Source organism: Agelaius phoeniceus, chromosome 20, assembly GCF_051311805.1.
Source record: "Agelaius phoeniceus isolate bAgePho1 chromosome 20, bAgePho1.hap1, whole genome shotgun sequence".
Taxonomy (NCBI): Eukaryota; Metazoa; Chordata; class Aves; order Passeriformes; family Icteridae; genus Agelaius; species Agelaius phoeniceus.
In genome coordinates, this window is record NC_135284.1 from 436523 (window position 1) to 463985 (window position 27463).

The 27463-nt window shown below is 45.5% G+C and overlaps 1 protein-coding gene across 3 annotated transcripts; it reads right to left on the minus strand.

Moving 5' to 3' along the window:
* Positions 1 to 1045: 1045 nt before the first annotated feature.
* PAFAH1B1 (platelet activating factor acetylhydrolase 1b regulatory subunit 1) lies at positions 1046 to 25792 on the minus strand. 3 transcript variants are annotated; one of them, XM_054646759.2, is made up of 11 exons: positions 25617 to 25792; positions 12556 to 12764; positions 12048 to 12132; positions 10821 to 10895; positions 9778 to 9984; positions 9291 to 9459; positions 8311 to 8413; positions 7380 to 7608; positions 5895 to 5996; positions 5112 to 5268; positions 1046 to 4568 (listed from the first exon to the last, which is right to left on the minus strand). In XM_054646759.2, the coding sequence occupies exons 2-11, from the start codon at positions 12585 to 12587 to the stop codon at positions 4495 to 4497; spliced, it is 1233 nt and encodes a 410-aa protein (XP_054502734.1). In that variant the 5' UTR covers positions 12588 to 12764; positions 25617 to 25792; the 3' UTR covers positions 1046 to 4494. The 3 variants fall into 3 exon arrangements, with proteins under 3 accessions (XP_054502734.1, XP_054502735.1, XP_077044970.1); XM_054646760.2 differs by lacking the exon at positions 25617 to 25792 and adding an exon at positions 25543 to 25561; XM_077188855.1 differs by lacking the exon at positions 25617 to 25792 and adding an exon at positions 25101 to 25241.
* Between the last annotated feature and the right edge of the window lie 1671 nt (positions 25793 to 27463).

Genomic DNA, 27463 nt, shown 5'->3' on the forward strand with positions numbered 1-27463 from the left:
TCTGCTGGGACTGGAAACACCTCAGAGCTGCTGTCAGCGCAGCACTGCTGCACGAGCAACAACTCACCCAGCTAAGGGGGAAAATTAAATTTAGCTGCCCATACTGTTCTTACAACTCACACCTGAACCTGCCTTGTGCTCCCTGTGAGAAACTCACTGCTTGTGGACATACGAGGCTTGCCTTTCAACCGTCACCCCAAAAAACCACTTCTGTGCCACCCTGTCACCCCATCTGGGATAGCCCATGCATGCACTGACTCTGGCAGAACACAGAACTCAGTTTTTTCCCAAATGCAAGTGAGTCTCATCCAATGTCCATCCCGTGTCTGTTCCCACTGCAAAGTACCACCCCACCAGCTGCTCCCACAGACCTCAGCTGGCGGGAGGGCCCTTTCATTCTCTCCCCACATCAAGCTCACAAGCACATCCATGCTCTTCCATTATGAAGATGCACCCATTCCAGTTCTGGCCACTGACCCATCTCTAAACGGTACTTGAGGCAATTGGGGCCAAACCACAGGGAAGAATTAAACCAAAGCACACACAGGCACAAGACCCTAACAGCAGCAGAGATGTTGCCAGAAGCCCCCAGTGCCTGCTGCTCCACAGCAGAGCGCCTGCCCCGAGGGTGGGCGGCCACGCTCAGCCACCGCCCCCGGCTCCAGCGAGGAGCACTGAAGGCAGCTCCTGCCTGCGGCACAGAGACAGCGTCAAGAGAAGGGAAAATCCCACCAAACCCAACCCAGCCAGGGCTGGCCTGTGCCAGGCACAGGGACAAGGCTCTCCTGCCCACCTGTGCGTCCAGCTTAGCCCACCTGAACATTTCCTGTAGCAACTCATTGCATCGGATCAAACAACAAAACCTCTCACTACTCCAGCTGCCATGGACCAGCTCAAAACCACTTCCTGCAGCCTCAGGTGAGTACAAGTTAAATTAAAATCAGAGCAAGGGCAAAGCAGGTGGGAGCAAAATCTGAGGGTGAAACACCAATAGCTTTTTTCAAAATAGTTTTAATTCTTGCATCCAAGGAAACAAAGCCACATCTAGTTTTATATGCATTTAATAGTTTACCAATTGGTACAATAAGATTTTTTTAATATGCAGAAAACATGAATAAATTTTGTTTTACACAGTCTGAGAGCAACAAATCTTACTGTAAAACACAGAGCAGTATTATATACATTCCTTTACCGATTTTGTTTTAATTGTGTCAATGCTTCAGTTAACTCCTACAGCCTGGGAACTGTTCTCTCCAATTGCAACCTCTAACAGCGCTCAAACAAACATCTGACATTTGCCTTCTCGTCGATGTCGGGATCGACTCTAAAGCGTGAGGATTTTGCTAACTTCTCTTCAGAATGAACTCGGGGAAGCCTGAGGGACAGGCAGGACAGGAAAGCAGCTACTTACATGACACAGTGGAAAGATAAAAAGGCCAGTTAACGCCAGTTGTGACTTGCAAATCCAACGCGACCCCCCCACTCCCCCCCCCCCGTCCATCCCACCCCTCTATGCACGTGCTCTTGCTACAGGACTCTCGGTATTGATTTCATACACGGACGTTATATACAGCTGGACACAACAGCTCACTCCAAGGGCGCTTCTCCTTTACTCCACTCAGCATTTGCAATATTCAAATCATTAAAGGATTACCAAGCCACCACTGTCTACAAAAACAAAGTATTTTTCCTTTTAACCAGCTCTCAGGGGAGTCAGGAGCTGTCTAAGAGTGATTTCTCAGGCAGTTCACATGGACAGGAAGCGGCAGAGGAGAGGCAGGGACCCCATGCCCACAGTCCCCACTCACTACCAACCAGGGGTTGTTTTCCTTTCCTCAGTGTCCTGGGCACACATTGGTCACACCACACACAAAAGCAGGACGGGTTTGTTTCACCTTCTAAAGTGCAAGATGGTACAAAACACCAACCTCAGCTTCTATCTAAACCCCAGAAAATGTTGCACTTTCAGAGGCGTGTGGCATGCCGCAGGCTAGGCTAAGCCCAGGGAGCTGCAGTGGCGCTGGGGACAGGCCAGAGCTGGGTCCTGGCACGTGCTGCCAGGTTTAGTCAGCAAGTGCCAAAGCACCAGTGACCCTCTGGTCCCCTCCAATGCATCTAGTTCATTATTGACCCAGTAACCTCACTGTGGCAGATCTGACCACAGCAAAGGCACAGCACAAGCCGACAGCAACAGTGGGAACAGTTCCACAGCATGGCCCAGAGTGTCCCCCTCACTCCCATGCCTGTGGTGTGGCTCCCTTCCAGCCAGGGCTTCAGCTTTGGTCCGGTCAGGACCATCCCTGAGATTATTCCCTGCTGCCCCACAAGGCTCACTCTGCACAGGAGCAGTGTTGAGCCTCACACAGCAGTGACACTGCTGCCAGCACTGGGGCCGGGTGGCCTGGTAAATTGTGTCTTTGCTACAGGGAAAAAATGCAGTAGACAACTTCCACATCACAGGTACCTTTAATTTCTCATTCAGGTTTTGAGTTATGTACATGAGGGTGGTTTATTTTAGACTTAAATAAAGTTTCTAGGTCCTACCAGGAATTAAACAGATGTTATTACTTTACAGTTGCAGATGCATGGAGGGATTTAAGATGCACTACTTGTGTATCTGGAATTCTCCAATAGGACAAAAAGCAGCAAATTTTTCCAGTCCAAGCAGCTATCGAACAAAACAGATTTTATTCGTGCATGCTTATGCAGCAACACACACTGAGAATGACAGAAACCACTGGATTTAAGAGATTAGCCTGGATCTTAAACTGTCTCTGAAAACCCCCACATCAGAACCCCGCTTCTCCACTGCTTCCAGAGGATCCCACACCCCAGTCCAGCTCCTCCCACAGAACAAAGGCTCCTTCTGGGCTGACTGTGGGTTCCCCCCTCACCAGTGCAGTGCGTTCACCCTCCAGCCCACCCTATGCTGGTCAGGGACTCTCAGGGGCATTAAAAGGGACATTTTAAAAGCCATGGATTAAACCAAAGGAATAAAATAAAGCACAAATTCACCTGTTAAAACATCAGCCTGGTACTTCATTGTATTGTCAATTTTAAAGTTGATTTTTAAAAACACCTGGTTAGTTTGATAAGTATTGTAATTCTTGGTTATCTACAATGGAATCTGTCACAAAAATGCTGATTAAAATATTAATTTATAATATTTTCATTCATTTCAGATCAAAATATGTAACTTCAGGGATATGCAAATTAAAAATTGTGTACACCAAACAACATAAATACTAATAACTGAGCTGGGCTGGTTTTGCTGATAGGTTTGGTTTTAATGTTTATTATCATTCCCACAGATGGGTGTGGGCTTTGTTCATGGCATCTTTGTTTTAGAAGCCTGCATGGATCTGACCCGCCATTGTCAACTGATTCTCAAGATACTCAGTGCTTCCTTTAAAGCATTTCAATGCTGCAGCCCAAGGTTTTTCTCCACATGCAAACCCCAGGATGTTTTAATTGGAGCCACATTGCCAAGGTGAGGATCACCTCATTGTCCAAGGAGCACTAAGGAAACCAAAAAACTTTTGTATACCCCAATTTCCTGCCAGTGAATGAGGGAAGTGTCCTTTGATCCTGCTGTGTAAATAGGAATTGCACATCTCTAACAAACATGGAAAGCAAACAGCAAGTTGGACCATGGCAGTCATTTGGGAGAGGAAGCTCTACTGGAAACTGGATCACTAAACTCTAGTGGGATGGACAACTCCTCCTGGAAGTTCGTCTAGCATTAAAAAAAAACCAAACAAAAAACCATTTAAACTTAGTTTAACAGCACAGCTTAACCATTGAATGACCAAATAAAAAATAAATACATTTATCACATCAGCTGCGACTAAGATTTGTTGTCTTATTTCAGGTTTACAGTCAGTTCTATAAATATACCAACCCTTGCGTGATAGGAGGCCAAAACAAATGTTTTCTGTTGATTTGGCAAATGTTTCATGACAAATATTCCAGAGTTTAATTAATTTCCATTAATTACATATAAGGTTCAGAAGATTCTGAATTGCAGCCTTATTATCTAGTATTCTTAGAGAAGATTTATTAAGCACACTTAAGTGATGTTACATAGATACACATTTCTGAAAGAGCCCTACAAAACTTTTCCCAAATGAGGTCACCAATTCAGGCACCAACAGACAGCAGAAAGAAAAACAGGTATAATTATCCGACATAACGACACTGTCAACTATTCAGTTAAGTGCCCTATTCCAATCATCCCACTTCTGCCTTCTCAGGTCTGATGTGACCAATGCCAGCCCATGTTCTTAAACCTATGGTACTTCTAGACAACGTATGTAAATTTACAGTATACAATTTGGATTCACCATGCATGAATACTTTGTGTGTAACATTTAATAAGCTCAATCTACATCCAGAATAATTTACATGAAAGGACAATATTTATTTAAACAGAGCTCAATGGGTAACCATGGTATCTGAGTGCATCCAGAGGAAAAGGGGTCACTGTGAACTCCATCAGCGGCACTCCCACACTTTTACTGTTTGATCTACACTCCCAGTCACCACGTACGGGGCTGTCTTGTGGAAATCTGCCAGGAGACAAAAGCTCTCGTTACCAGTGAACCCAGAACTTCAGCATTTCCTACTCTCACTGAATGGCACTGCTTTTTCAAAACAATTCTACCAGCTCAAAGGCTAAATTCCAAAGCTCCTGGCTATACTTCTGTAGCCAAATTCTCTCGTGCCGTTACGAAGATCTGGTAACACAAAACAGGAATGTCCAGGAATTCAAAGTAACTCTTTTCTGACTGCTGTGCACACCCTACTTTTCCTTTTGCTGGGCAAGCACTGACACTAGAACCCTCCCCACGTGCCTGCACGCTCTGGTGACAGGTTCCAGAACTCCCTGTCAGTTAACATTCTTATCCATGAGCAACGCTGGCAGCAGAAGTGGAAAAATCCAGCACACTCCGAACTCTACAACTCACATGGGTGGGGGGTTTGACTAGAAACTGGAGTTAATTTCTAGTTCATTTCTTCTACACAGAGAGCACAAGGTGCCACTAGGGCCCCAGGGTGCCCAGCTGCAGCAGCGGGGAAGCAGCAGCTCTGGCACAGAGAGCAATACGTACCCAAAGAGGTAACAAAGTGTTCGTGCGCGTTGAGGGTTTTCATGCATCGCTTGTTCTTGAAGTCCCAGACACGGAGAGTCTTGTCATCAGCACAGCTCAAAATAAACTTTCCCCCAGAATGGAACAGGACGCCACGTACCCAGTTATCATGGCCCACCTTGTGCACAAGGAGAGATCAGTGAGCAGGCTGAGAGCTGAGCATCCCACACCTCGCACTAGGGCACACTGGGGGACCCTGCCTGGCCCCGCAAGGACAGCACTGAGCTCCTGAGACCTCTGAGAACTCACAGCTTATCTCCAGTTTCTATTATTACACCTCTATCAGTCCTCCCAACAATGCAAGTTCCTGTACTTGAAGGCAAACAACCAGCAGTCCTCATGTGATCTGCACCAGTTCTGCTCTCCACTCCCAGCACCACCACCCAGAATCTGAGCTGGGAACAGGAGGCCATGGCCCGCGGGAAGTCCCACATGTGCCAGCAACGTGATACTTCACAGAAGACACAATTCAGACGATTACCAGCATTTCTGTAAACAAACCAAGCTACTCATAACAGAACCTACACCACAGTACTGCATTCACACTATGATTTTGGAGATTGTCAGTATTTCTTAGCAACAACAAGATCTGAACTATAGAAGCCATTAAAGCTGTATTTCCAGCATTTGGATTATTCTAACTCTGGCTTCTCTTGAAAACATGACATGCAAGATAATACATTTCATTAAAACTGGTTGTACATATGCAGCTAGGACTGCCAGAAAAAACACCAATGGACTTACAAGTGTCATAAGGCACATGCCAGTGCTAATGTCCCACATCTTAATGGTCTTGTCTCTGGATCCAGACAGCAGAAAAGGCCCAGGCTTGCCACTCTTCTTAGTCTACAGAAAATTATGTTTTAAGTTATGGTACACATAGGATGGAAGCAGCAAGAAGAGGAATGAAGCAGATCCCTTCCCAGTGATATTGTTTAGTACCAAAATCAGATCATACAACAGCTTACAGCGAGTAAACCCACACTGACAAAGCTGTGTCACAGGCACTGGTACTAATGCTAGGAGAATTACACAATCTGTTAAAAGAAATGGTTGCTTGTCCTGCTGATTCCACAAGCCAAGTAACACTTTGAATACACACTTGCCTACTGCAAGACATCCTGTGTTAACAGCAGACACAGCTCAAGGGCCACATCTCGGGACAAACAAGGATGCAGCTCACACATATTTTTGTGCTCACATTCTTCATAAAATGTAATGAAGCAGGGTTAAGAATTCCTGAAAACTTCCTCCTGTGAAGTGATTTCTGTGTGTGCCCATGCACGGTGTGACCACGGCCAAGCTCTCAGCTGCCCCAGGTGTGCAGGGAAGGCGCTCCCCTGCGGGCTGTGCCCGATCCCTCCAGCAGGGGGCAGGGGAGGCACCCCGCAGAGCCCACACGGCCACAGGAAGGACACACCGACTTTCCTTTTCATTTATCATCAAAAGATTATACGGATCTTTAAGCGATTCAAGTAAAATTTGACTGAAATAACCTGTAAAAGCCATCACTAGTCAAGTCTCTGTGTTCAGTGTGGCTACTTTTCCCCTGGAGTGTCCATGGCCTTTGGAGGAAGAGGACAAAACAGCAATGCCAGGCAGGGGGCTTGACTAGAAACTGGAGCTTATTTCTATTTCCTTTTTTCTACATTTTAACATCCTTAGAACAAAAATTTCTTCAGGCCTTTAGGTTTTCCTGAGGCTCACTAGAAGGGGTATCAGTGATCACACAAACTGGAACTCATTTTAGTTAAGGAATGCTTTCCCCCATTAGTAGCTCTACAGTAAATCACAGCAATCGGTGCTTGACTCCAGCACACTGCACTCTGCACCCAAGACAGCTTCATTCTGCATTCCTGACTGGCTCCTTCCCCCCTCTACCTTCCAATTGCTAAGCATCCTTATAATCTTCACATTCTGCCAGAGAAGCTGCTTTACACATTTCTTTGCTGCAGTACAAGACAGCAGTCCCACTCTCACCCCTCTCTGAACAGAGCATCTCCCTGAAGTTCACTTTCACTAGTGCAAGGATAGGTCCTAAACACAAAAGCTGGATCCTGTGAAGCCAAGACGGGGCTTAGCTGCACACCAAGATACTCGGACCAAAGTCCTCATACACCTGCTGTAGCTGCCAGGCCCTTGAGCCCAAAGCTGAGCGGCTGTCAGTGCTACACAGAGCACGGACAAAGATCTCCCCGTGCATGCTGGTGTAACAGCCCGGAATGTTACCTCTGATCCTGTAGCTTCTGATATGGTGGAGTAGGAGCTCTCAGGAGCCCAGGAAATGCACTCTACCACATGCTCGTGCTCTCGGAGCTCAGCTTTGCACTCCTTTGTCGCCACCACCCACACGCGCACCGTCTGGTCGTTGGAGCAGCTGGCAATCAAGGTGCCGTCCTGGTTGGGCCGCACCATGCGCACCCATTCTCTGTGCCCCGTGAAAGTCTTCACGCAGTAACTGTGCAAGAGACACAGCATCACCAACTGCTGGCACAACCGCCCCCTGCACGGGCTTGGAAAGCTCAGGACACCTCACCTACTCAGTGCTTAAGATAAAATATTTTAGTGCACACGTTCATCCAGGCAGGTGATGGAGCACGCCATGAGTTTGTGGAAAGGATGCTGATGTGAGAAAGCAGCAACAGCTAGGAGCTAGCTAAAACTTGCTAAGGTAAAAAGCAGGAAACTTGGGGGAAAATTAAGTTGACATGACTACTTGCATTAAACAGGTATTTTAAGAACAAGTAGAGATTTACAGGTGATTTAGGTTATTAGAGAGACAATTGATAAATGAAACAAGCAAGAAGACAAAAAAAAATCAGGGGACACCTTGATCTGTGTCAAGAAAGGTAACAGATACCTTCTTTAAACTCATAGTTAACCAATGAATTTATTTTCGTAACTGGTCATGAGCTAGAGATCTACCCTCATAGCTTCTAGAAAGACAAAACCAGTTAGCTTTAACTAGTCAGTATTAACATCTAAACCCCTCTACCTAATGACTGGGGCAGAATCTTTCAGTGAATTACTCTAAACAGCAGAACATCATTTCTCAATTCAAAGAGTGCCTGCTGACATTCAGATTCCTGTGTCCCATTTCTACATACAGTGGTTTCTCCTCGCTTTTGTTCTGGTGCTGTTTGCTCACAAGTGCACTTACCCTGTCTGGACTTCCCACATTTTGATAGTTTTATCCCTTGAGGCAGAAACTATATGATCTCCGTTGGGCATGATGGCTACCGAAGAAACGTTATGATCATGACCTGAAAACAAAATAAAGCCTTTATTAAGTGGCACTGGCAGAATTTTCACAGAGCACACAGGACTTCCCTTTTTTTTTTATCTTGGTGAAGTAGCTACAGCAGCAGAGCATGCTTTATTGAATAATCTTTACATGTAAACTTGAGGTTTTATGAAATAATCATCCATACTTTTAGAACCCACACAGTCCAGACACTGAGCATCCTTAAAGGTGCTTTTCGTTTACTTGCATATACCTATGGGTGGGTGTTTATTTTTTTAAGTCTCAAACATTCTCTCTTTCTACTCACCCCTTCTAAAAAATGATCCTAAAAGCAAGAAAAAAGCTCTAACATAAGACTATAAAAACCATTTGCTGTCAGTATTAGAATCTTACAGCTGTGGGTGTTGTACTTTCTCATTTTTCCTATGGCTTTCAAACCCAGTGCAAAGGGAACGTTCCTGTGTGATCAAACACATGCAGCCAAACCCCACATGGAGCAGCCACAATTCCTCTGGCACTGATTCCTCCCTTCCTCTGGCCCTGCATCAGGAACTGGGGGCTGAAGAAATCTTTCACTGATTTGAAGGCAGTTTTACTGTCTAGCAAGCATTTAATATTTAAAGCTAAAATCCCTCAGTCATTTTATTTCAGAGATGCTTCCTACACCATCATGCATAGTAGATTCAAGATGCTATTTCATTCCATAAACACTGCATGTATTCCCCTATTTACAGAGCACTCAAAGTATCAAACTATATCCCCCCTTTTTCTTTTGGAAAATACTCTGGTCTATAACCCCATTCCACATCAGCAGTTTTCCTGGATTAAAAAAAAAAAAAAAACCCAAAAAATCTCTTCACTTTACAGACTGCTAAATCAATCCCTTAATACCTTACCATGCATAGTTCTGATGCACTCAAAGCCCTGGAAATCCCATAGCTTAATGGTCATATCAGCAGAACAGGAGGCCAAGAGTTTGCCAGTGTGGTCAAAGGAAATATCCTGCACAGAGTCTGTGTGCCCCTTCAGGGTTCTCTCAAAGTCTCCTGTCTCATAATCCCACACCTGACAAGGGAACAGACAGCCTGTTAGCAGCAGCCCATTACTCTTTGTATTCCCCAGGCTCACATTTGCACTCTGCAGGCCAGTCTGGCACCTTGTTCAATAATTAAGCAAGCAAGAGACAGACAGCCCTAAAAAGCTAAACAGTAGACAAAAATAAATTTCTTTTTATGTGATTTTGTTACTTATGAATTAACAGAATTAATGCATTTTGAAAACTATTTTCAGCTAACTTTAAGCATTATAAGGCCAGCAGGAGAACATGTTTCACTGTATTGATGTCACCTATTCCACAGGCAGTTGTCTGGAGCACACACATACCTTTATTGTGGCATCCTCTGAAGCAGAGACCATAACACTGAACACTGGATGGAAAATGACTCGGGTGACAGGACTCCTGTGCCCACTCAATGCATACTTCTCTGGAGGACGAGGAATCCACTCTTTAGGGTCTCGTTTCTGACCAAGAGGTCCACCTGATGTAAATTCTTCCTTAGCTTCATTCAGCTTCGATTCTAATTCCATTACCTAAGTGTAAGAATTTTAAAGAGACCTTTCATTTCCAGTTTTATACAAGATCTAATTCACTTTCTTCATTAGTAATCCAAATAACAACTGACTCCAAAACTCACAGAAAAGCCAAGATTGCATGGACCGAAATTGATAACCAACATTCAGTAGCACTGGTTTTAAAAACCAAACCTAAATTAATCATTTATAGTTAATTCTTAATAATCTAATCATTAATCATTTATTCTTTTCAAATTCTCAAATATTTTCACAGGAAAAAAAAGTTCTACAAAATCCCCTTTACTCACACACTGTACAAATACATCTCAATTACTATTGTGCCAAACTACCAAAGAAGGTTGTGCTAACAAAAAAGGAATGCCACTGCTGCAGGAATTCTGTGTCCTGCTGGAGCTAGCACACACATTAACCAACAACAGAAACACTGGAGGGCTAATAAACCCTCACTGTATTAACCTGCAAAAGGGATAGGACTTCATTGTTAACACACTGATTTTAGGGTTTTTTTTGCTTTTAGTACACTCTTGAGCCATTGAAGCATGACTAAAAAGAGTTTTGTACTCTCCACTTGCAGCACAATCCCCCACTGGAATGCACTGGAGCTAATGGCTCCTTCCCTCTAGGGCCATGGCCAAAGACAACAGGCAGCACTGATTTTCCCTCCATTCCAGCCCAGCCTGACCCTCAGCACACAGCAATTCCACCTCCCTGCTCACCAACTGCCTCAAGGCACCTCCTGCCTCTCCAGCTGCAGGGCTGCACATGCGCGTTCAGTGCTGAATGCTTTCTGGGCTAACTTTGTATACGTCTACATCCAGCACATCTCTACTTACCTTCTTTTGTAATCTTATAACAGATGTCCATTTCTTTTCCAGAAGTCCAGCATACTTCTTATCTAACTCTTCATTCTGAGAAGAGGCATTTAAAGGAAGAGGAAGAAAAGCAACACAAACGTCAGAGGTGCAGAGGTAACTAAGTGCTGCACATCCTTCCCATTACAAAATAACAGTCTCATACTACAATAATCCTAAATGTGATGAAGATAACAGACATCAGAAAATAACCATGCCAAGGCTTACTCCACAGCAGACAAAAGCTCTGAGGACTTGCTGCCTTGGTCAGAGACAGATGTTAATCTACTGTTATAGGGGGGCACTTATGAAAGCTGGAGTAATTTGCATGAATGATCCATACAAAAATTAAATCTCTCTTTGTAGAGCTACACATCTATCATTCCAATTTACTCAAATATTTTCAGCCTTTACCTTTTCTTTCCACTTTAGTATAGCCCACTCCAGTTCAGATTTTCTTGTATAAAAGTTGTGAAACTTTTAGCAGCTGTGTTTTCTCTTTCCCTCAGGACCATCTAACCTATTTAGATTGCTTTCCTAAGCTTTGGGAAGAGGAGACTAAATTAGGTTGATAGATAAGGCAGATAGGGAAATGATATTAGGATTTTCAATTATAAGCATGGTATTTCAATTTGTCATTTCTACTTATTTATTCAATACTAGTAGCAAATTGGAGAAATTAAGTCAAACTTCAAGCATTTTGGAAAAAGAACAATGCAAGATATGTAACAAAGAAAAGGCAATGTAGCCATATGAAATGCACACCTCCTATGCTAATAGGTGGCAAAGTTAAAAATTATACCAAATTATCTGTGACAAAGGCAAGTCAACAGAATGAAGTTGCAAGAAATGACTGGTCTGAGTCATTGGCATCTGTAGAGTCTAAGCAAACAGAGCTGCTTACCAGAGCTGGTCACACAATCACAGAATCACAGAGTGGTTTGGGTTGGAAGGGACCTTGAATCTCATTTTGTTTCACCCCCCTGCTGGGGGGAACACCTTCCACTAGAACAGGCTGCTCCAAGCCCCATCCAACCTGGCCTTACTGGATGATGAATCTCTGTGAACTGTTTCAGCCTACCCTCCTACTACACGGTTACCCAAGAGGTATGCAACAGACTCAGGCAATGACTTAACTCCTCATCCAACTCAAATCTCAAAAGGACTTTCTGAACTGAAATATAGATGAAGAATCTTGTTTGAACTCACCACATCTAATTCAGCTTCCTTTTTAAAAACCGAGTACGCCTCCTCGTAGCCATTGGAACGGAGGTAATCTGCTATCGCTCGATTTCTACAAAACAACATTTCCAATACAATTGAAGGACTCAGGGAAATATTGTCATCACAACACAGTGCATTCTGATCAGATCCTTGTCTACGTTATAAAGTAAAATAGCGAAAAATGTCCAGAATTTACTCAAGATAAATGAAGAATTCATAGATTGCAGCTTATATTGCAATGTGCTTACTGCAAATTAAAGAATCCATTTTTTATGCCACCAGTAACTTTGAAATTATATTTTCATCATTTCCCAATTCTAGTTTCAAATGCCATCAGTTCTAGCAAAAATAAAGAGTAGAGAGATCCAAACCACAATACACAGTACTTAAAGGGCATGTCAACAGAGACACTCCAAAATCTATTTTGAAACAAATGCTAATAATTGAAGTTTAATGAAAATGCAACACACACTTAAAAACAATGATCCCTTACAGTTCATCTCGTTGCCTTTGTGACAGCACCATCGTGGCTGAGATGTCAGGTTAACGTGATCGAGCAGTGGCTTCTCCTCAAGAGCTAAAGTCTTGGGAACCCAGGATCCACAATTCAGTCTGCCACAGTGGCTTAAATCACAAGTATTTCCCCAGATGTCAAACCCAGTAGGAAATCCAGAGGCATTCAACACAGAAGATTCAATCCATCTACAAGGAGGAGAAAGAGACATCATTTGTTTCCTTGAAACAGGCATTGCTCAGGCAGCTTTCTTAAATTTATCCAAACAGCATCTTTAAAGACTCTGGCTCTAGCCCAGCATGGGGCCCTTGCAGCTACAGTGCTACACAACTGCAGCACACAAATGACTTTTCCCACTCCAGTACCGCCACCTGAGGGAGTTTGGAAGAACCTTTGAATAAGAGACAACACTTGTTCTCTTTGTTTACCTGGAGTTAATACTTCATCTCACCCATGTTCAGGGCACAGCAAATTTTTAAACAGTCCTTCAACCTAGTCAGAGTGGCCCCATTAGCATGGGTAGAGGTGCCACAGGCCCATGACTGCAGCTGGGCTCAGGCAGTGGAGCGATCACAACACCTCTGGCAAGGCCACCCAACTCAGGATACAGCTGAAACCCGACACGCTCGAGGTGGCTCAAGCCAGTGGGGCTGTGCTTTTCCAAAACACAAACTCATTAGTATCCTTTGATTCAGAAACATGAACTGCAGCATTCTCAGTGCACAACCTGCTTCAACTGGGCAGCTTCAACCTCTGCTCAGTGACATCACCAAACCCACACTGCCTTTGCTTTCTGCACTGCAGGGACCTTGTGAGCACCACGACCATGGGAAGTGCTGAAATGGCACTTCTTGCACACCTGGCAGGTTCTGGACAGAACTCATCATTCACTCAGGCTGCTCAGCAAGTCTGATCAACCAACCAGCCTTCAGCACCGAGATAAGCTGAGGCAATGCACAGAGCTCAGAGACAGCAGGTGGGTTTGTAAACTTTCTACCGACTGCTAGAGGACTGCACACTCCCGTGCCTCACCTCTGCCCCTCCCTAGACACACGGGTACACTGACTGCAGTATCACAGCTCAATAACAATTTCAGTAAGGAGCCCCCTCTAAACAATAGCCTGCTATGAAAAAAGCAAGGAAAATACCAAGTGTGTATCATTAATGGCTACTTATTCATCACAGGGGATCAGAGGCTTCTTTCTAAACCTATCTAGACCCTGCTGTCTGCTTCAAAATGAGCTTAAGCAGCAAGTTGCTTGTTTCCATGCTGTTGGTGGATCTTCCACCTTAAATGCTGCACACAGTAATACTGCCTGCTAGCCAGTTACAATAGGAGCACTCTGAACAGGCAATGCCTCATTTTATTAGTCTTACCTCTTCCCCAATAGCTATTTCAGAAACAATTTGGCTGAAAACTAACAGCATAGGCCTCAAGCTTTCAGATAACAGAAGCAAGCATTTCACCTCCTCTTGTCCCATAACCCAATTCATGCCAGGTAAAGAGACAACTGGGTTTCAAGAGATGTTCGGTGCCCGGTACAGAGCAGAGTACCACATGCAGATTGACGGAAATCAGTTAACATCAAAAATAAGGTCCTGCGGTGCTGAGAGGCGCCCGCAGAGGGCGCGCCGCGGGACACGCGGTGCCGAACCGGGCTCGGCGCGGCGGCGGCAGCAGCGGAACGGGAGCGGGCACCTCCCAGCGCCCGGCAGCGCCCGGCAGCGCCCGGCAGCGCCCGGCAGCGCCCGGCAGCGCCCGGCAGCGCCCGGCAGCGCCCGGCAGCGCCCGGCAGCGCCCGGCAGCGCCCGGCAGCGCAGCGCCAACACACAACGGCCAAAATCTGCCTCCAGGCCTGCCAGAGGAAAAACCTGCAGTGGGATTTGTATTAGGAACCGCCACTATGCAGTGAATGCCTAGCGAATCCAGTGCCAGCGTACTGACCCCAGTAAAAAAGCCCAATATCTCATCAACTTTGTAGTGGCATCTGGGAGATGCAATTATAGATAGCACTAGTCTAAAAATAACAACAACTGTGTTTGTAAGGCCATCTTTCACATGTCATCTATTTAGAAATGCATTTTCCCTGTCAAATGTAAAGTAACCCCAAACTTTTCCATATCCCATATCCGCTTCCCAACACCTGGGCTGCTGCACAATCTAACTCTGGATTGTTAGTGAGAAACAGATCCTAGTACTAGATAAATTCCAGTAGCCACATGGCAAAGTAGCTACTCCTGCTATTAGCAAATTCCAGCTGAGCTAAAGCCACCAACCAGCTGATCTACAGCTTCTCGCTCCTCCAGAAGGGTCTGTTCCAAGCACCCTGCTCAGCATTCCTGACTTCACTAAAAAGCCACCTGAATAGAAGGGGAAGTATTTTTAGGACTGCCTCCTTCATAGACAAAACCAGAAAAACAAAACTAAAACAACCAAAGCCCACTGTAAACAAAGAAAAAACCAAAACAAACAAAAATCCCCCACACAAAGAACCCACTCAAGCACAAGTGTTCAAACCCCAAAAAACCAAAAGGACCACCATTAATTACACACCTGTGCCACTATGTGAACTACCTTTTTTTCAGCTGGAGCAGACCTTGTGACATACAGGCTTCAGCACAACAAGACTAACCAGTCCTCCCCATCACCTATCAGCCAGCACCGTGCTACCCTCAGACAGCCCAGCCATGACGGGCAGCTGGAGCTCTGGGGGAACCCTGGGGAACACAAACAACCCACAGAGAACTGCCACCTGTCCAATGGTCACTTTGTATCAGCATATTAAGGCAGTGTCAAGACAGAGTTAGATATTCTTCTGAAAGAAAAGGTGTCTTGGCATTAGAATTTTACTCTGTCCACTATTAAATACAGGAAAAAGCACACTGAATTTAGCCACCCATGGAGTAACAGCTACTAATTTAGTGTGAACCAGGATGTGCCTTTTAGTAATACCCACTTACACTCTTCCAAGTTGTAGTTTCTAACTTAAAACCTATCTGATTCCCTATCAATAGTGTGCATATACAAAAGCACCAAGTGGCAAACCTCTGCCGAAGGACAGGAACAGAGGGCTACAGGTGTTCTCAGCAAGATCAGGTGTCACTGTAGGCCTTTTAAAATTGGGAGCTGGCAGAGACCTGAAGCTGGCACAGGTAGGACACATGCAATGGGCACCTCTCACTCCTCCTGGCAGCACAGGACCTGCCTGGTTTTTTACAACAGCACAAACCATTCCTTACCTATACAAAACAAACTCCTCAGCTCCACTAACAGCAGCAGATCCTCAGCAGGCAACTGCACCTCATCCCAAGCTGCCCACCTTTCCACTCAGCTACAGATCAGCTTTTTGACTCAGGACTGGCAGAAACATCAGAGAGTACAGAGAGCAGACCTCCTTCAATCCTTTGGTGCTGCAGGACTAGAGAGTGGCATACTAAAGCATAATCTTTAAAAACAAATCAATTTTAAAAGAGACAGCCCTGCACCGAGCTGGCACGGACAGGAACACCCTCTGCCCCAGGGTGGCAGAGAGGATTCCACACACCACTGCTGCTCCCTGCCTTCAAACCCTGGGCTCTTCCACTGATGCCTAGCAGTGTGGCTCAAGTGCTCCCGAGATTACTGGAAAACTTCACAATAACCCAATGAGAGACCTGCAAATGATTCATAAATGCACCAACAGCAAAATGAACTAAGTTCAGCTCCGTTTGTTAGCTGAGACAGCTCTACAGGAGGTATCCAAGCACAATAGCTACACGCTCAGTCACAGCAATGAGGTAGGGAAAAAATAATCACTTTCAGGCAAGAGATTCCCCTCAGCTCATGGTACGCTATGCCAATAAATGATACGCCTTGCCTTGTAGGTATTTCTATGACTGTGTTCATACCTGCTTCAGGAGACACTTAACTGACTAACAGTGCCCATTTCTGCTGCTCAGAAAAAGACACAGTAGGTTTGGGCTCCACAAACAGTCTTCGCCACAAAAACACAAGCTATGTACACTAAACATGTAACTGTAGCTCAAGTGATACATGGCATCAATTACAGAGCTAAAGCATCAGCAGATACAGAACAAACCAGCAGAGTGCAGCTCTGAAAGCTCAACAAACCTTTAGCTCAACACTGCTGTGCTTTAGGAATTGTGTATTTTTACAGAATTCTAATACTTTAGTTAACACAGCTACAAGACCACTTTTTCCATAAGTATTATTATGACAACATTTTAAATTATATTCTCCAAGAACGTTTATTGAAGGAAACAAAATCGGGCATCACTTTTGCAGACTGCCAGCTAAGGCACACCTAATACAAAGTATTTGGTGTTAAAAAGGCACATGAGCCATCACCAGCATCAGGGTCACACTGTGAAGTCAGTTAAGAGTTTTTTATTACTCACATTAAGGTTCCAATTTAAATCTTAGCTTATCATTTAAAATGTCAATAACCCATATAAAACTTAAAACATTTTGAAGTGTCCAGCTACATGCTAGCAACTTTCAAGTGGTTTTTCTAACACATCATATCATTCTTAAAAGGTTTTTTTACCTCAAAGAAAACTCCTGGAGTTTACTTCTGTGTTGTTAATATACACAAAATCCTACTTCAGTTATCTCCCTCTCTTCTGCTAATTTTATAATCCCAGTGAAAGGCCAGTCATTTATGATAACCAAAGGCCACCAAAAAGAGTAACTGAATTGATATGATCAGAATTATATTCCACAATTCTTTAAAGCTGAAAGGATCCATTTGTGCATTACCAAAGGCGAAACTCTTGTTGCATTGTCTCTTGCTACTTGCCTGGCACAGGAGGTCCTTGCAAGGTTCTTCGACAGTGTATCCTGTTTCATAACATTAACAAGAGAACCTAAAGGGGTTATTTGGGAGTAATTCCCAGGCAATTAGAGCTACAGTCCTTATGGAAGAACTAGACCACATGAATTGCTCTCTTACACCTCTGGATTAGGCTGCTAAATTCTATCAAGTATATAAGAAAACTTCCTTTTAATTTAAACTCATTTTAATGGGCCTGATATTGTTTGAAAAGCATAAGCAAAAAGCTGCTCTATCAAACTCAAACCACAGACAATTCTTTCCACAATGTACTCAAAACCAGATTCCATAGAAGTGAAGTAATATCCATAGTTCCTAGGCATAACTATCAGGACCTGAAAAGGGTTCCTAGATATGTCTCTATCTGTTGATAGGAAAGAAAAACAGTAACAAGTAAAATAATTCAGTTCCTCTCCTGCTTGCATCCCGCCCCCCATGACTGCAGGAAAGCTCATCCACAGCAGAATCACCCAGGCACAGGCATGCAGCTGCTCTTAGTGCAGCAAACAGACCTTATCCTAGAAAATGTTGGAATCCATCACCTGCTAAGCCAGCAGGGATGAGTGGGGAGAATATGAGAAAGCTACTCATTTATGAGCTGGGTTAATCTTTTTTCCACTTTTCAGCCTACATCAGTAAAGCTGGCTGAGGGATTACGACGAAGTGAGCTCCAACAGCTATCTGATTTGGGAAAAACAAAACAAGAAGCAAATCTGATCTGAATTACAACTCTGAGCCTTATTTTTAATTCATATGTTTAGTAAGCCTGTTATTCTGCAATTAAGGCAAGTCTCAAAATGCCTGTAGGTCAACACTTTGCTTGATACATCAATGTAGTATCCACAGAGTACACAGAGCATTCTGTGCAGTGCTTATAATAATTCATAAAAAACATTTTCCGTTTCAGTTCAATTACAGGTTTATCAAAGGAAATATACTTTTAACATGAAAAAAGTGAAAAATTTTATGCCTCTTTTCTTCTCCATTTCACCTACTTTCACTGCTTTTGCTAAAAACCTGATACAGTAGTTTAGTTCTGAAAATAATTCAGCACAAAATCCATGGGGAACCAGAAAGCAATCTGTAGCAGATCAGATATAGTGCCTGTGTTCCAAAGACTTGGAATGCAGTTTGCAATTACATCTGAAAAATAAAGCTAAGGAATGTCATCAAGAGGCTACAAAGCAGGAGCGAGTCGGGTGCTGCACGCAGCATGCTGCCGAAGGAAACGCCCGTGCACTCTGAAATCAACTCCTATGCCCGTCTGCCTTCCCATGCTATTCCAAGCTAAATTTCTAACACATCACTGGCAGTCACTACCCACCTTTAGGACTGTAAAACAACAAAACACATTTCTGGCCTCGTTACTCTTCCCAGGCACCAACACCAAATGACTTTGAGGAATCTGGGCCAAATTTGCTTGGGAAATATTTTTTTAAAAAAGAATACTTTAAATTAATTCAATCTTGACTTTTTTCACCATGTATCACTCCAGTTTTGCAATTCTGATAGAAGCATGATACAATTAATTCTCAGGAGAAACATCTTGAGTGAGCATTGTCATATCATCTCATTTTAGAGCCTTTGAGCTTCCTCCAGGTCAGAGCTCCAGCCAGAGGTCTGTGTGTAGGCTCTGGTGGAAAATGGGAAAACATCCTCCTTCTAACCTGCCTGTTCAATTCTATGTGAAAATGCAGGTAACTTCAGCTACCAACAACAGGAAGAATGCAGGCTGCAGCAGAAAATAAAGCTCTAACACGTGTGAGAAGGCTCTGAGCTGGCAGTCCCCCCTCTGTGCTCAGGGTGCTGTGAGAGCAGGTAGGGGTAGTGTTACGGGCTCCATGTTACACGCTGCTACTCTACACTTGCTTAGGGCAAAGCACATCAGGGTCAGCTGGACGACTCCAGCAGGGTGTTTTTCAGTATCATTACTGCTAGGTCAAACAACACACACACATTTTGGGATAGCAATTCTAGACCACCAGAAGAGTGCTGCACTCAGATATGTCTGTCAGCAGGCATGCACTGGATTCAAACTTGGTTGTTTCCAGTTCTTCCTCCCATACTTCTCCGGCTTGAAAAATTAAGTAACAGATTTATAACTGTAAAAGAGGTGACAGGACTATAATCAAATTTAAATAATTCAATCATTAAACTGCCTGTTATCCTGGCAATGTGATATTAACAAAAACAACCACAAATTGATTAAATTTATAAAGAAAAATATCCAGAAGAAAACTTAAAGGAACACCTATGTTAATATTTTAGAAACAGGGGAAGGTATAAACCACAAAGAAATCCAAACAAGAAGTTAGACAGAACTTCCACTCTTCAATCGTGAGAATACTGTTGGTCCTTTATCCATTTTCAAATCTTGTTGACCAAAAATGGTTTCACTTGCCCAGAGGGGGGAGAAAACCAAAAAGCTCATCATAATTGTGATCTATAACATCTTATTCTGTTACAGGGTACAGTGTTCAACCTTTCATGATACTAGTACCAAAAATAATGAAATCAGGGTTCTGGTAGAAGGTATCTCATCTTTCTTATCACCCACCTTCACCTACTACACTCCTGCCTCTAAAACAGAGCTGAAGGTGAGAGACCAGAAACTTCTACCATTACTGATTTAACAGACACCATCTGTTTAAAATACATAGACACTCATTAATAACATCATCCTCTTAATAGATTGCAAAGACATGAGCATTTAAACAAACCAAATTGTTTATCCAATCTCTTTCTTCACCCCAAAAAGCAGGTGGATCCAGCACAAGACAAGCTGCCAGTGTTGTTTAGTTTTGGAAGAAACAGTCATTTATCTGCAGCAAACAGCCTAGCTGGGTCCAGCTGATTTTCCTCTAGTCTTAAAGAGGGATAAACCTAACACCTTTGCTTTAGCATTAAGCAGAAAAACAAGGCAGAGGCAATCTCGGGGGGAGTGGGGAGGGGAGCACTTGTCTGTCTAATTAAACCAAAGGAACTTAAGGTTTGTGGAGCACAATGGGAACAATTAACATGGATACAAGAGGCGAGGTATAAATACTCTCAGTCATGAATGCCCCTGCGCTATCCCAGATGCAAACCAGTACAGCACCACGCCACAGAGCCTGTCACCTACCTCACAAGAGGTGTGACAGCTGAGTCACCAAGCAGCCCCAGAACAGGAGGTGCCTCTGAACAGCCTTCGACCAACTCCCTCAGCAGGGACCTACTTAACAACGGATCCGAGGAAATTACAGGACAGACACTCCTGCTGCACCACCTACAAACCTCAGCCATGGATGGGCCCATCTCTGCAAACACCTTCTCAAAGCTGCAGCAAGTACTTTCAAGCCAAGCTGCAGAACTCACTCAGAAGCAGCACCATTAAGGAGGAAATGGCAAAAATAATTCCAAATGTATTAACTAGCAAGTACTTTGAATTAATAATGTTGATTTTTTTACGTAGTTATATATGCATCAGTGCTCTTGGTATTGGTCAGTGTGGCAACGCCGTGCACAACATTAGCTTTGAAAGGATTGTATGTTTATAGTCACAAGGAAATGGAGTTCAGCATACACTTACTTCGTACATAACATTTTTCTTTGAAATTTCCTGACACTAGATGCTAGCAGGAAGTGAAATGATAGGTGGCTTCCAAGACAGTGAACTAAAAGCAAAAGGGCCTAAATCACACCTATCTAATCCCTTAAGGAGAAAGGAGGAGGCTAAAGAAAAAGAAAACAGAATAAGCTTTTAAACATTATGAATGAGACAAACATTGTCTCATCCAACTTCTGCCTCAACTTAGAAGAAAAGGCCCTTTTTTAAACAACTGGGATAAGATACAGGTTAGCAACAGACATCTGTCAGGCCAACCCACAGCAGCTGGCATCTCCAGGGTAAAACTGGAATTCTGTGTCTCATCAGATAAAATCCTGGTTCTGCCAAGGCTTTTAATGTGTACTGTTCATCAGTAGGTCCTAGAACTAGGTAGGAATGAAGAAAATGGTAGGAATGAAGAAAAGTTTTGTTGTAAAATAACTGTAATACATGAAAATCAGACATTTAACCCAACTTAGGCTCAGAACCCCACCAATAAGCTGATATGACAGAGCTACAGCTCCCACCACACCTCTGCACCACAGTGGTGTCATCATCCTGCCCACAGAGCACAGCCCTCCACACCCCCCTAGCATGGACAGCATTCAGAGCAAGAATTCTGAGGAAACAGCTTTATGCACTTGAAAACTGAGTTTAAACAGGTCAGGATTGTATCTTAGTGTAAATGCCTACTTCTAAAAAATTAAAAGTGTAGCCTACTCTGTCAGGCAGATCAAAAGATAAAGCAACACCACCATGAATCAAAGCCTCAAAAGCCACATTAGGAGCCCCATTTCCCTCGTGTCAGGTCATAAAGTAGCTCCTGAGAAAGCCCCAGAACCCAGGCAAGGCTTCCCCAGTGCAATACATTTTTAGTAGTCAGGCTGTCCTGCCAATGATACGTAAGCTCTTATAAAAGGGAGAAAGAGGAGCCAGTTGTAACGTCACTGACAGATCTGCAAGTATGGACAGTGCTTAACGGAGCGACTTCTCTGCAACAAACCCCACAGGAGAGTCCCAGCACCATTCCATCAACACACATGGCTCTGGTCCTTGGGAAACATCTTCAGCTGCCATCACAAAGTACGTGTTAGAGGCTGGAAACTCCCCCGCACCCTATAGGAAATCTGAAATTATTATCATTAATAATAATTACAGATTTCTATTGTCCTCTTGATTTCCTGAATTTAGGCCTACACAGCTCTTATTTTCAGCCTGAGAAGTATTTCAGTGCCCACTTCATGGATGCTTCAGCTGCTCTCCCTGTCTTTGCCTTTAGTTTAGAAAATGGGCCTCAAGTTCACCAAAGTAGAAGAGAGCTGACCTAAACCAAACTGTTCCAATGTCATTCTCCTTCGTACTGGTAATTCCAACCCCTCTAGCTCAGGAATACAGGGCAGCTACAGAGGGTTGTAAAAAAACTTACAAACATATGCAGTCTATACCTGAGCTACCCTGAGGCAGAGGGGCCCAGCTATTGTCTGCCCAGAATACTCCACAAGAAGCATAAATACATTATCATTAATGATGGACATGGGCTATGGAGTTCTTCATGGAAGACAAGGCTGCAGTAGTGGACAAGGCAGTCAGCAGATGTTAATTCTGGAGCTGTCCCATCCACAGCAAGTTGAGAGCAAAGACATAACCTGAGCTCTCTCAGGCTGGGAGGAGCACAGGAGCCAGGACAGGCACAGGGGTCAGCAGGACGGGCAAGACAGAGCCTGTGGGCAGCCAGAAAGGAACTGTTGATGCCTTTTGGTTCTGCAGAACCCAAATGAACAGGTTACTCTTGTAGAAAAAGTGACTGCCATCATTTCAAGGGCAAAAATCAACCAAAGCTGTTAAGATGGAAAGTGTTTTGCTAGGTTCTTCATTGGCCTTAGCCTGGATACACATTAGACTCAGGTATTTGGCTCATGCAGCCACTGAATCCTGGAACATCTACTCCAAGTGAATGAACTAGAAATAATGCAGAAACCACTGCCTCTTATTTTAATTTTGGGCATACTAAGAGAAGCAGTCTCTTTCTTGTGTGCCCATCTCTGTGAGACCCCCATGAAAAAGCAAAACCTCAGACTGCTTCAGAACCATCCATGTTCAATGCTGCACTTGCTCCAATCAGCACTGAAATCAGATGGGAATGCCATGAGGCACATGTGGAACAGGAGAGCACTTCCATAGGCAGCCTTTCCTAGGTGCTTCCTCCAATCCCTATTGTATTCCCCACATCCTTTGTTCAAACGCTTTTCCCACATAACTTTAAGCAGTAGTATCCAAGAGGGACAGCAATGCTCCTACAGAGCTACAGTGCTCAAAAGGGTTTCTGAAATCCTGAGATGTTATTTTACAAGAACCTGGCACATGACGAAGGGCACTGCAATCCAGTCTGTACACTGACAGCAGTCACTCCACTGTGGTCACCAGAGAAACCAGGGATTGTCTTTTTCTGTGTGCCCACCCATAATCCGCTCTAACCAAGAAGTTCCATGAACAAATAACAGCATGAAGCCACAATACAGAGGCTTCTCCAGATCCCAGAAAATCTTGTGTGCAAAACACCGGCATAAAAATTGCAATTCTTATCTAAAGTGTAAATAAAATCAATTCAACAAGTGCATATCTCAGTGGATAAATTGAAGCAGTTATCAGACAAAAAAAATCCGGCTTTGCAACAGTGACTGGTCACTTCTCACTGCCAGACAAATCAAAATCCACCCTGCAGAAAAATCAGTCTCAGAACAGAATGTGAGATTTGTTTCATTTCCGAAGCTTCCTGCACCATTAGATTCTTCCCTAAAGAAGAGACTTCATTGTTACGGCAATTAGTATTCCTCCACCCCGGCAAAGGGAGGAAAAAAAGCTCTGAAAGGGTAATCGAGCCATTTCGCAGCTTTGCCTCCTTACTCCACCCAGTCTCTTCCCTGCTCAATGGCTGCTCACAGCATCCACAAACATGGGAACAGCAACAGAAACACACAAAAACGAGATGCCCGAGAACAAGCCGGATATTTGCAACGCATCTTACAGTTTAAAAATATTTTCTTTGTTTAGTTCCCCAACATAATTTTCCTATTTAATAAAATTACTCTAAGGGCAAATAACATTCTGACAGCAGACCCTCCCTCTCCCGAAAACCAGCCAAATGCTGCACAATCATTTACAAAATGATCATCACTGAACGGAGGTTCTTTAACCACCACCTCCTAATGCCATGAACAATACTGTCATAGGAACATATACTTAAAAGAATCACCACAAAAATACATAATTTAGCCAGGTCAATATGCCCAAACATTTAATTATATTAAAACGGTGTTTATTAAAGATTTTTAATATAGCTTAGATTAACCTTCCCCCATCCCTAGTAGGCAATTCATTATGAAAGGACTTGACCTGCACCAACCAAGCCCACTGCTGCAGCACTATTGAAATGGTTCGAGTGATACCATGGCAAAGAAAGGGAAGGTGTCACATTATTATCGGTATTAAAGGTCAAGTTTAATTGCATCCACCTTAAACAAAAAGAAAAAACAAAACAAAACAAAAATTAAAAAAATCTCACACCCACAGAACTGAACAAACCCTAAACTTTTCAAGGGAGGCACCACTCCCACCCCCCAACTTCCATCAAAAGCCCTGCCTGCCTATAACCTCCTGTGGAAACAAAACCTCGGGAGCAGCAATTAATACAGGATTTAAGCAATATTGTAAGGTTTTCACGGGAAGCCTGTGCACCTGCAGCCATCCAGGCAGAGATATGACCCCCAGAAGGAGAGATCAGACCTCCCTCCCCCGTTTTACTGCAGCTGGTTCTGAAGGTCTGAGCCACCTCCTATCGCTGCTGCCCTGCTGAGCACTGCAGGAAAACTGGGGATGCGAGACAAATTCTGAAACAACACCTACTCCTTTCCCTGGATTATTAATTCTCGTCTTGTTTTCGGTGCCTCGGCCGCGCTGGTCATTTGGGCCATCGCCCGACGCCCGGCCCTGCCCGGGGAGGGGTGACAGGGAGAAAGCCCCGGCAGGAACCGGGGAGGGATGCTCGGGGTCCCCTCCGCGCACAAACCAGGCCCGTCGTCCCTGAAGGCTATTTTATCGCTATTTACCCTGGCCCATCGCCTCCTCCCGGTATTTGCTAAGTCACGGACGGAGCGGCGCGGCCCGAGGGGTGGGGGGGGGACACGGGCCCGGCGGCGGCTCCGCGCCCGCCCCGCCGCTCCCACCGGGCCCTGTTTTCCTGCAGAGTCACCGCGGGAGTGGGGCCGGGATCCGCGGGGAGCGGGGGAGCCGCGCCCCGGCCCGCAGAGCCCCCCCACACCGAGCCGGGGGGAGGACACCGGGCCGGCCCCCCCGCCGCCCCCCGCCCCGCCCGGTCCCTCCTCACCAACGGGCGCGGCCGCCATTTTGAGAGCGAGGAGGGGGGGGGGGGGAGCGGGGCGAGGGCGGGGAGCGGGAGAGGAGGGGGAGAGCGGAGAGGAAAGCGGCGGCCGCTCGTGCCCCGGGCCGGGACAACCCGCGGGCCGGGGGGGCGGCGGGCCCCGGCCTTACCGAGCCCCGCCGGCGCCGGCGCCGCCGCCTCGCTGTGCTGCGCGGGTCTGGCGCCACCCGTCTGTCCCACTCACCGGCGCGGCGTCCCGGTGCGGCGTCAGGGTCCCGGTGCGGGGTGGCGGTCCCGGTGCGGGGGTTCCGGTGCGCGGTCCCGGCGCTCGGGGACGCTCCGCTCGCTCCGCGCTGTCAGAGGCGCCGCGGCCGCCGGGAGGGAGGGCGGGAGCGGCGCGGCCGCCGCGGCGCTGCGCATGCGCGGCCGGGGGCGGGGACGGCCGCCCGCCGCCATCTTGGGCGGCCGAGGCGCCGGGTGCGTGTCCCGGCGTGCCGCGCGCGCTTCCCGGCGTGCACTGCGCGGCCGCTCGCCTGAGGGGGCGGCCCGGGAGAACCGGGAATAGCGGGACTGTCCGGGAACATACCGGCAGAACCGGGCACAGCCTGCAGGCCACGAGGGTCAGGCACACCCGGAAAACACCGGGCGCCGCAGCAGTGGCACCGGGCACGCCAACACCGGGCACGGCGAGTGTCACCGAGCACCGGGAAGACGAGGCACCGCCGGTACACCACGTCGCCCCTGGCCTCCCGCAGGCACCGGGCGCTGTAGTGCTTTCCGAGCGTCCCTCCCAGGAATCCCTTCCTGGCACAGCTCCGTTTTAGTGGGTGACCTTGTCCCTTAGGTCAGATTGATCAGCTGAGAGAAGGTTCGGGTCCTTTGTGTCCATCACCTCCGTGTGAGGGGAGCTCTGGGGGCTGCCTTGTGCACCTCCCAGAGCCCCTTCACAGGGGTAGCATAGAACTACTCGCATTTTACACTGGGAACTGAATGTTCACATTATCTACAAACTCCATTTAGTTAAATCTCAAAATGTCCTTTGTTTGGTATATCAAAATGGTAGTTCCTGATGATAAACTGAGGCACAGACCAGTGCTGCTTTAACCCATGCACTCACAGGAGGTGACAGCAGAGCCTTGGCACTGCCTGTCCCAGCTCCTGTGTGGCTGGCACAGCCGAGCAGCTCTGTCCAGCACAATTCTGCCATCAGTTTGTAGTTATCAGTCCCCATGCTCTACAGTGATCTGTGTCAGGGGCAGCAGTGCTTGCCCAGGACTCTGCACAGCCCAGCAGGGTGAGTTCCCAGCTGCGCTGGCCAGGGACAGTGACCACAGCCACGTCCCGCGCTGGCAGCAATGCAGTGAGAGTGGGGCCACACAGCTCTCTGAAATGCTGACCCAAGGAAAGAGGTAATTCCGTGTGGAAAATTATCCAGAGAGCAAAAACTGAAAGAAACTTCAAGGGACACTGAAAATTTCATAATCAAAACTTTACAGTCCTGTCTGTTACTCCTGTGAGTAGCAGTGGAGGTTACAATGCAACAGTTACCTAATGGATCTCTGTGTTTGTACCCAGAGCACCTGAGGGTGCTGGTGTCAGCCTTGCCTGCGCTGGGCCTTGGCCCCTGGCTTGCTCTTGTTTATTTTATACAGCAGTAGACAAGGCAGTGCTGTGCAAACCCCCTACACCACACTCGTCAGGGTTATTTCACAGACAACATAAGAAACAGGGGACTGAAATTTAGGGGAAGATTTTCAAATGGTTGCCCAAATTACCTTGGCCTTATTTCCCTCTACTTGCAAAGCAGACAAAACTGTTTTGACAGCCTCAAAATTCAAAATATTTCAAGTATTTTGGGGTGCATATTCAAGTGATGACTAGCATGTACCCCAAAAATTAAATCTGGTTCATGGGAATTAATGAATTTTCTAGAGATTGTTAGGACACTGGTATTTTATTCTCCTTTTACAGCTGGCCTTCCTTGTAATATCATTGCTTGATACTAGAGTGGAAAAGAAGTCCCAGCTGCCAGCACAGCTGAAGGGTGAGGAGTCTCAGAGCCCATTTTTCTTGATCACGTCCTTGATTGCC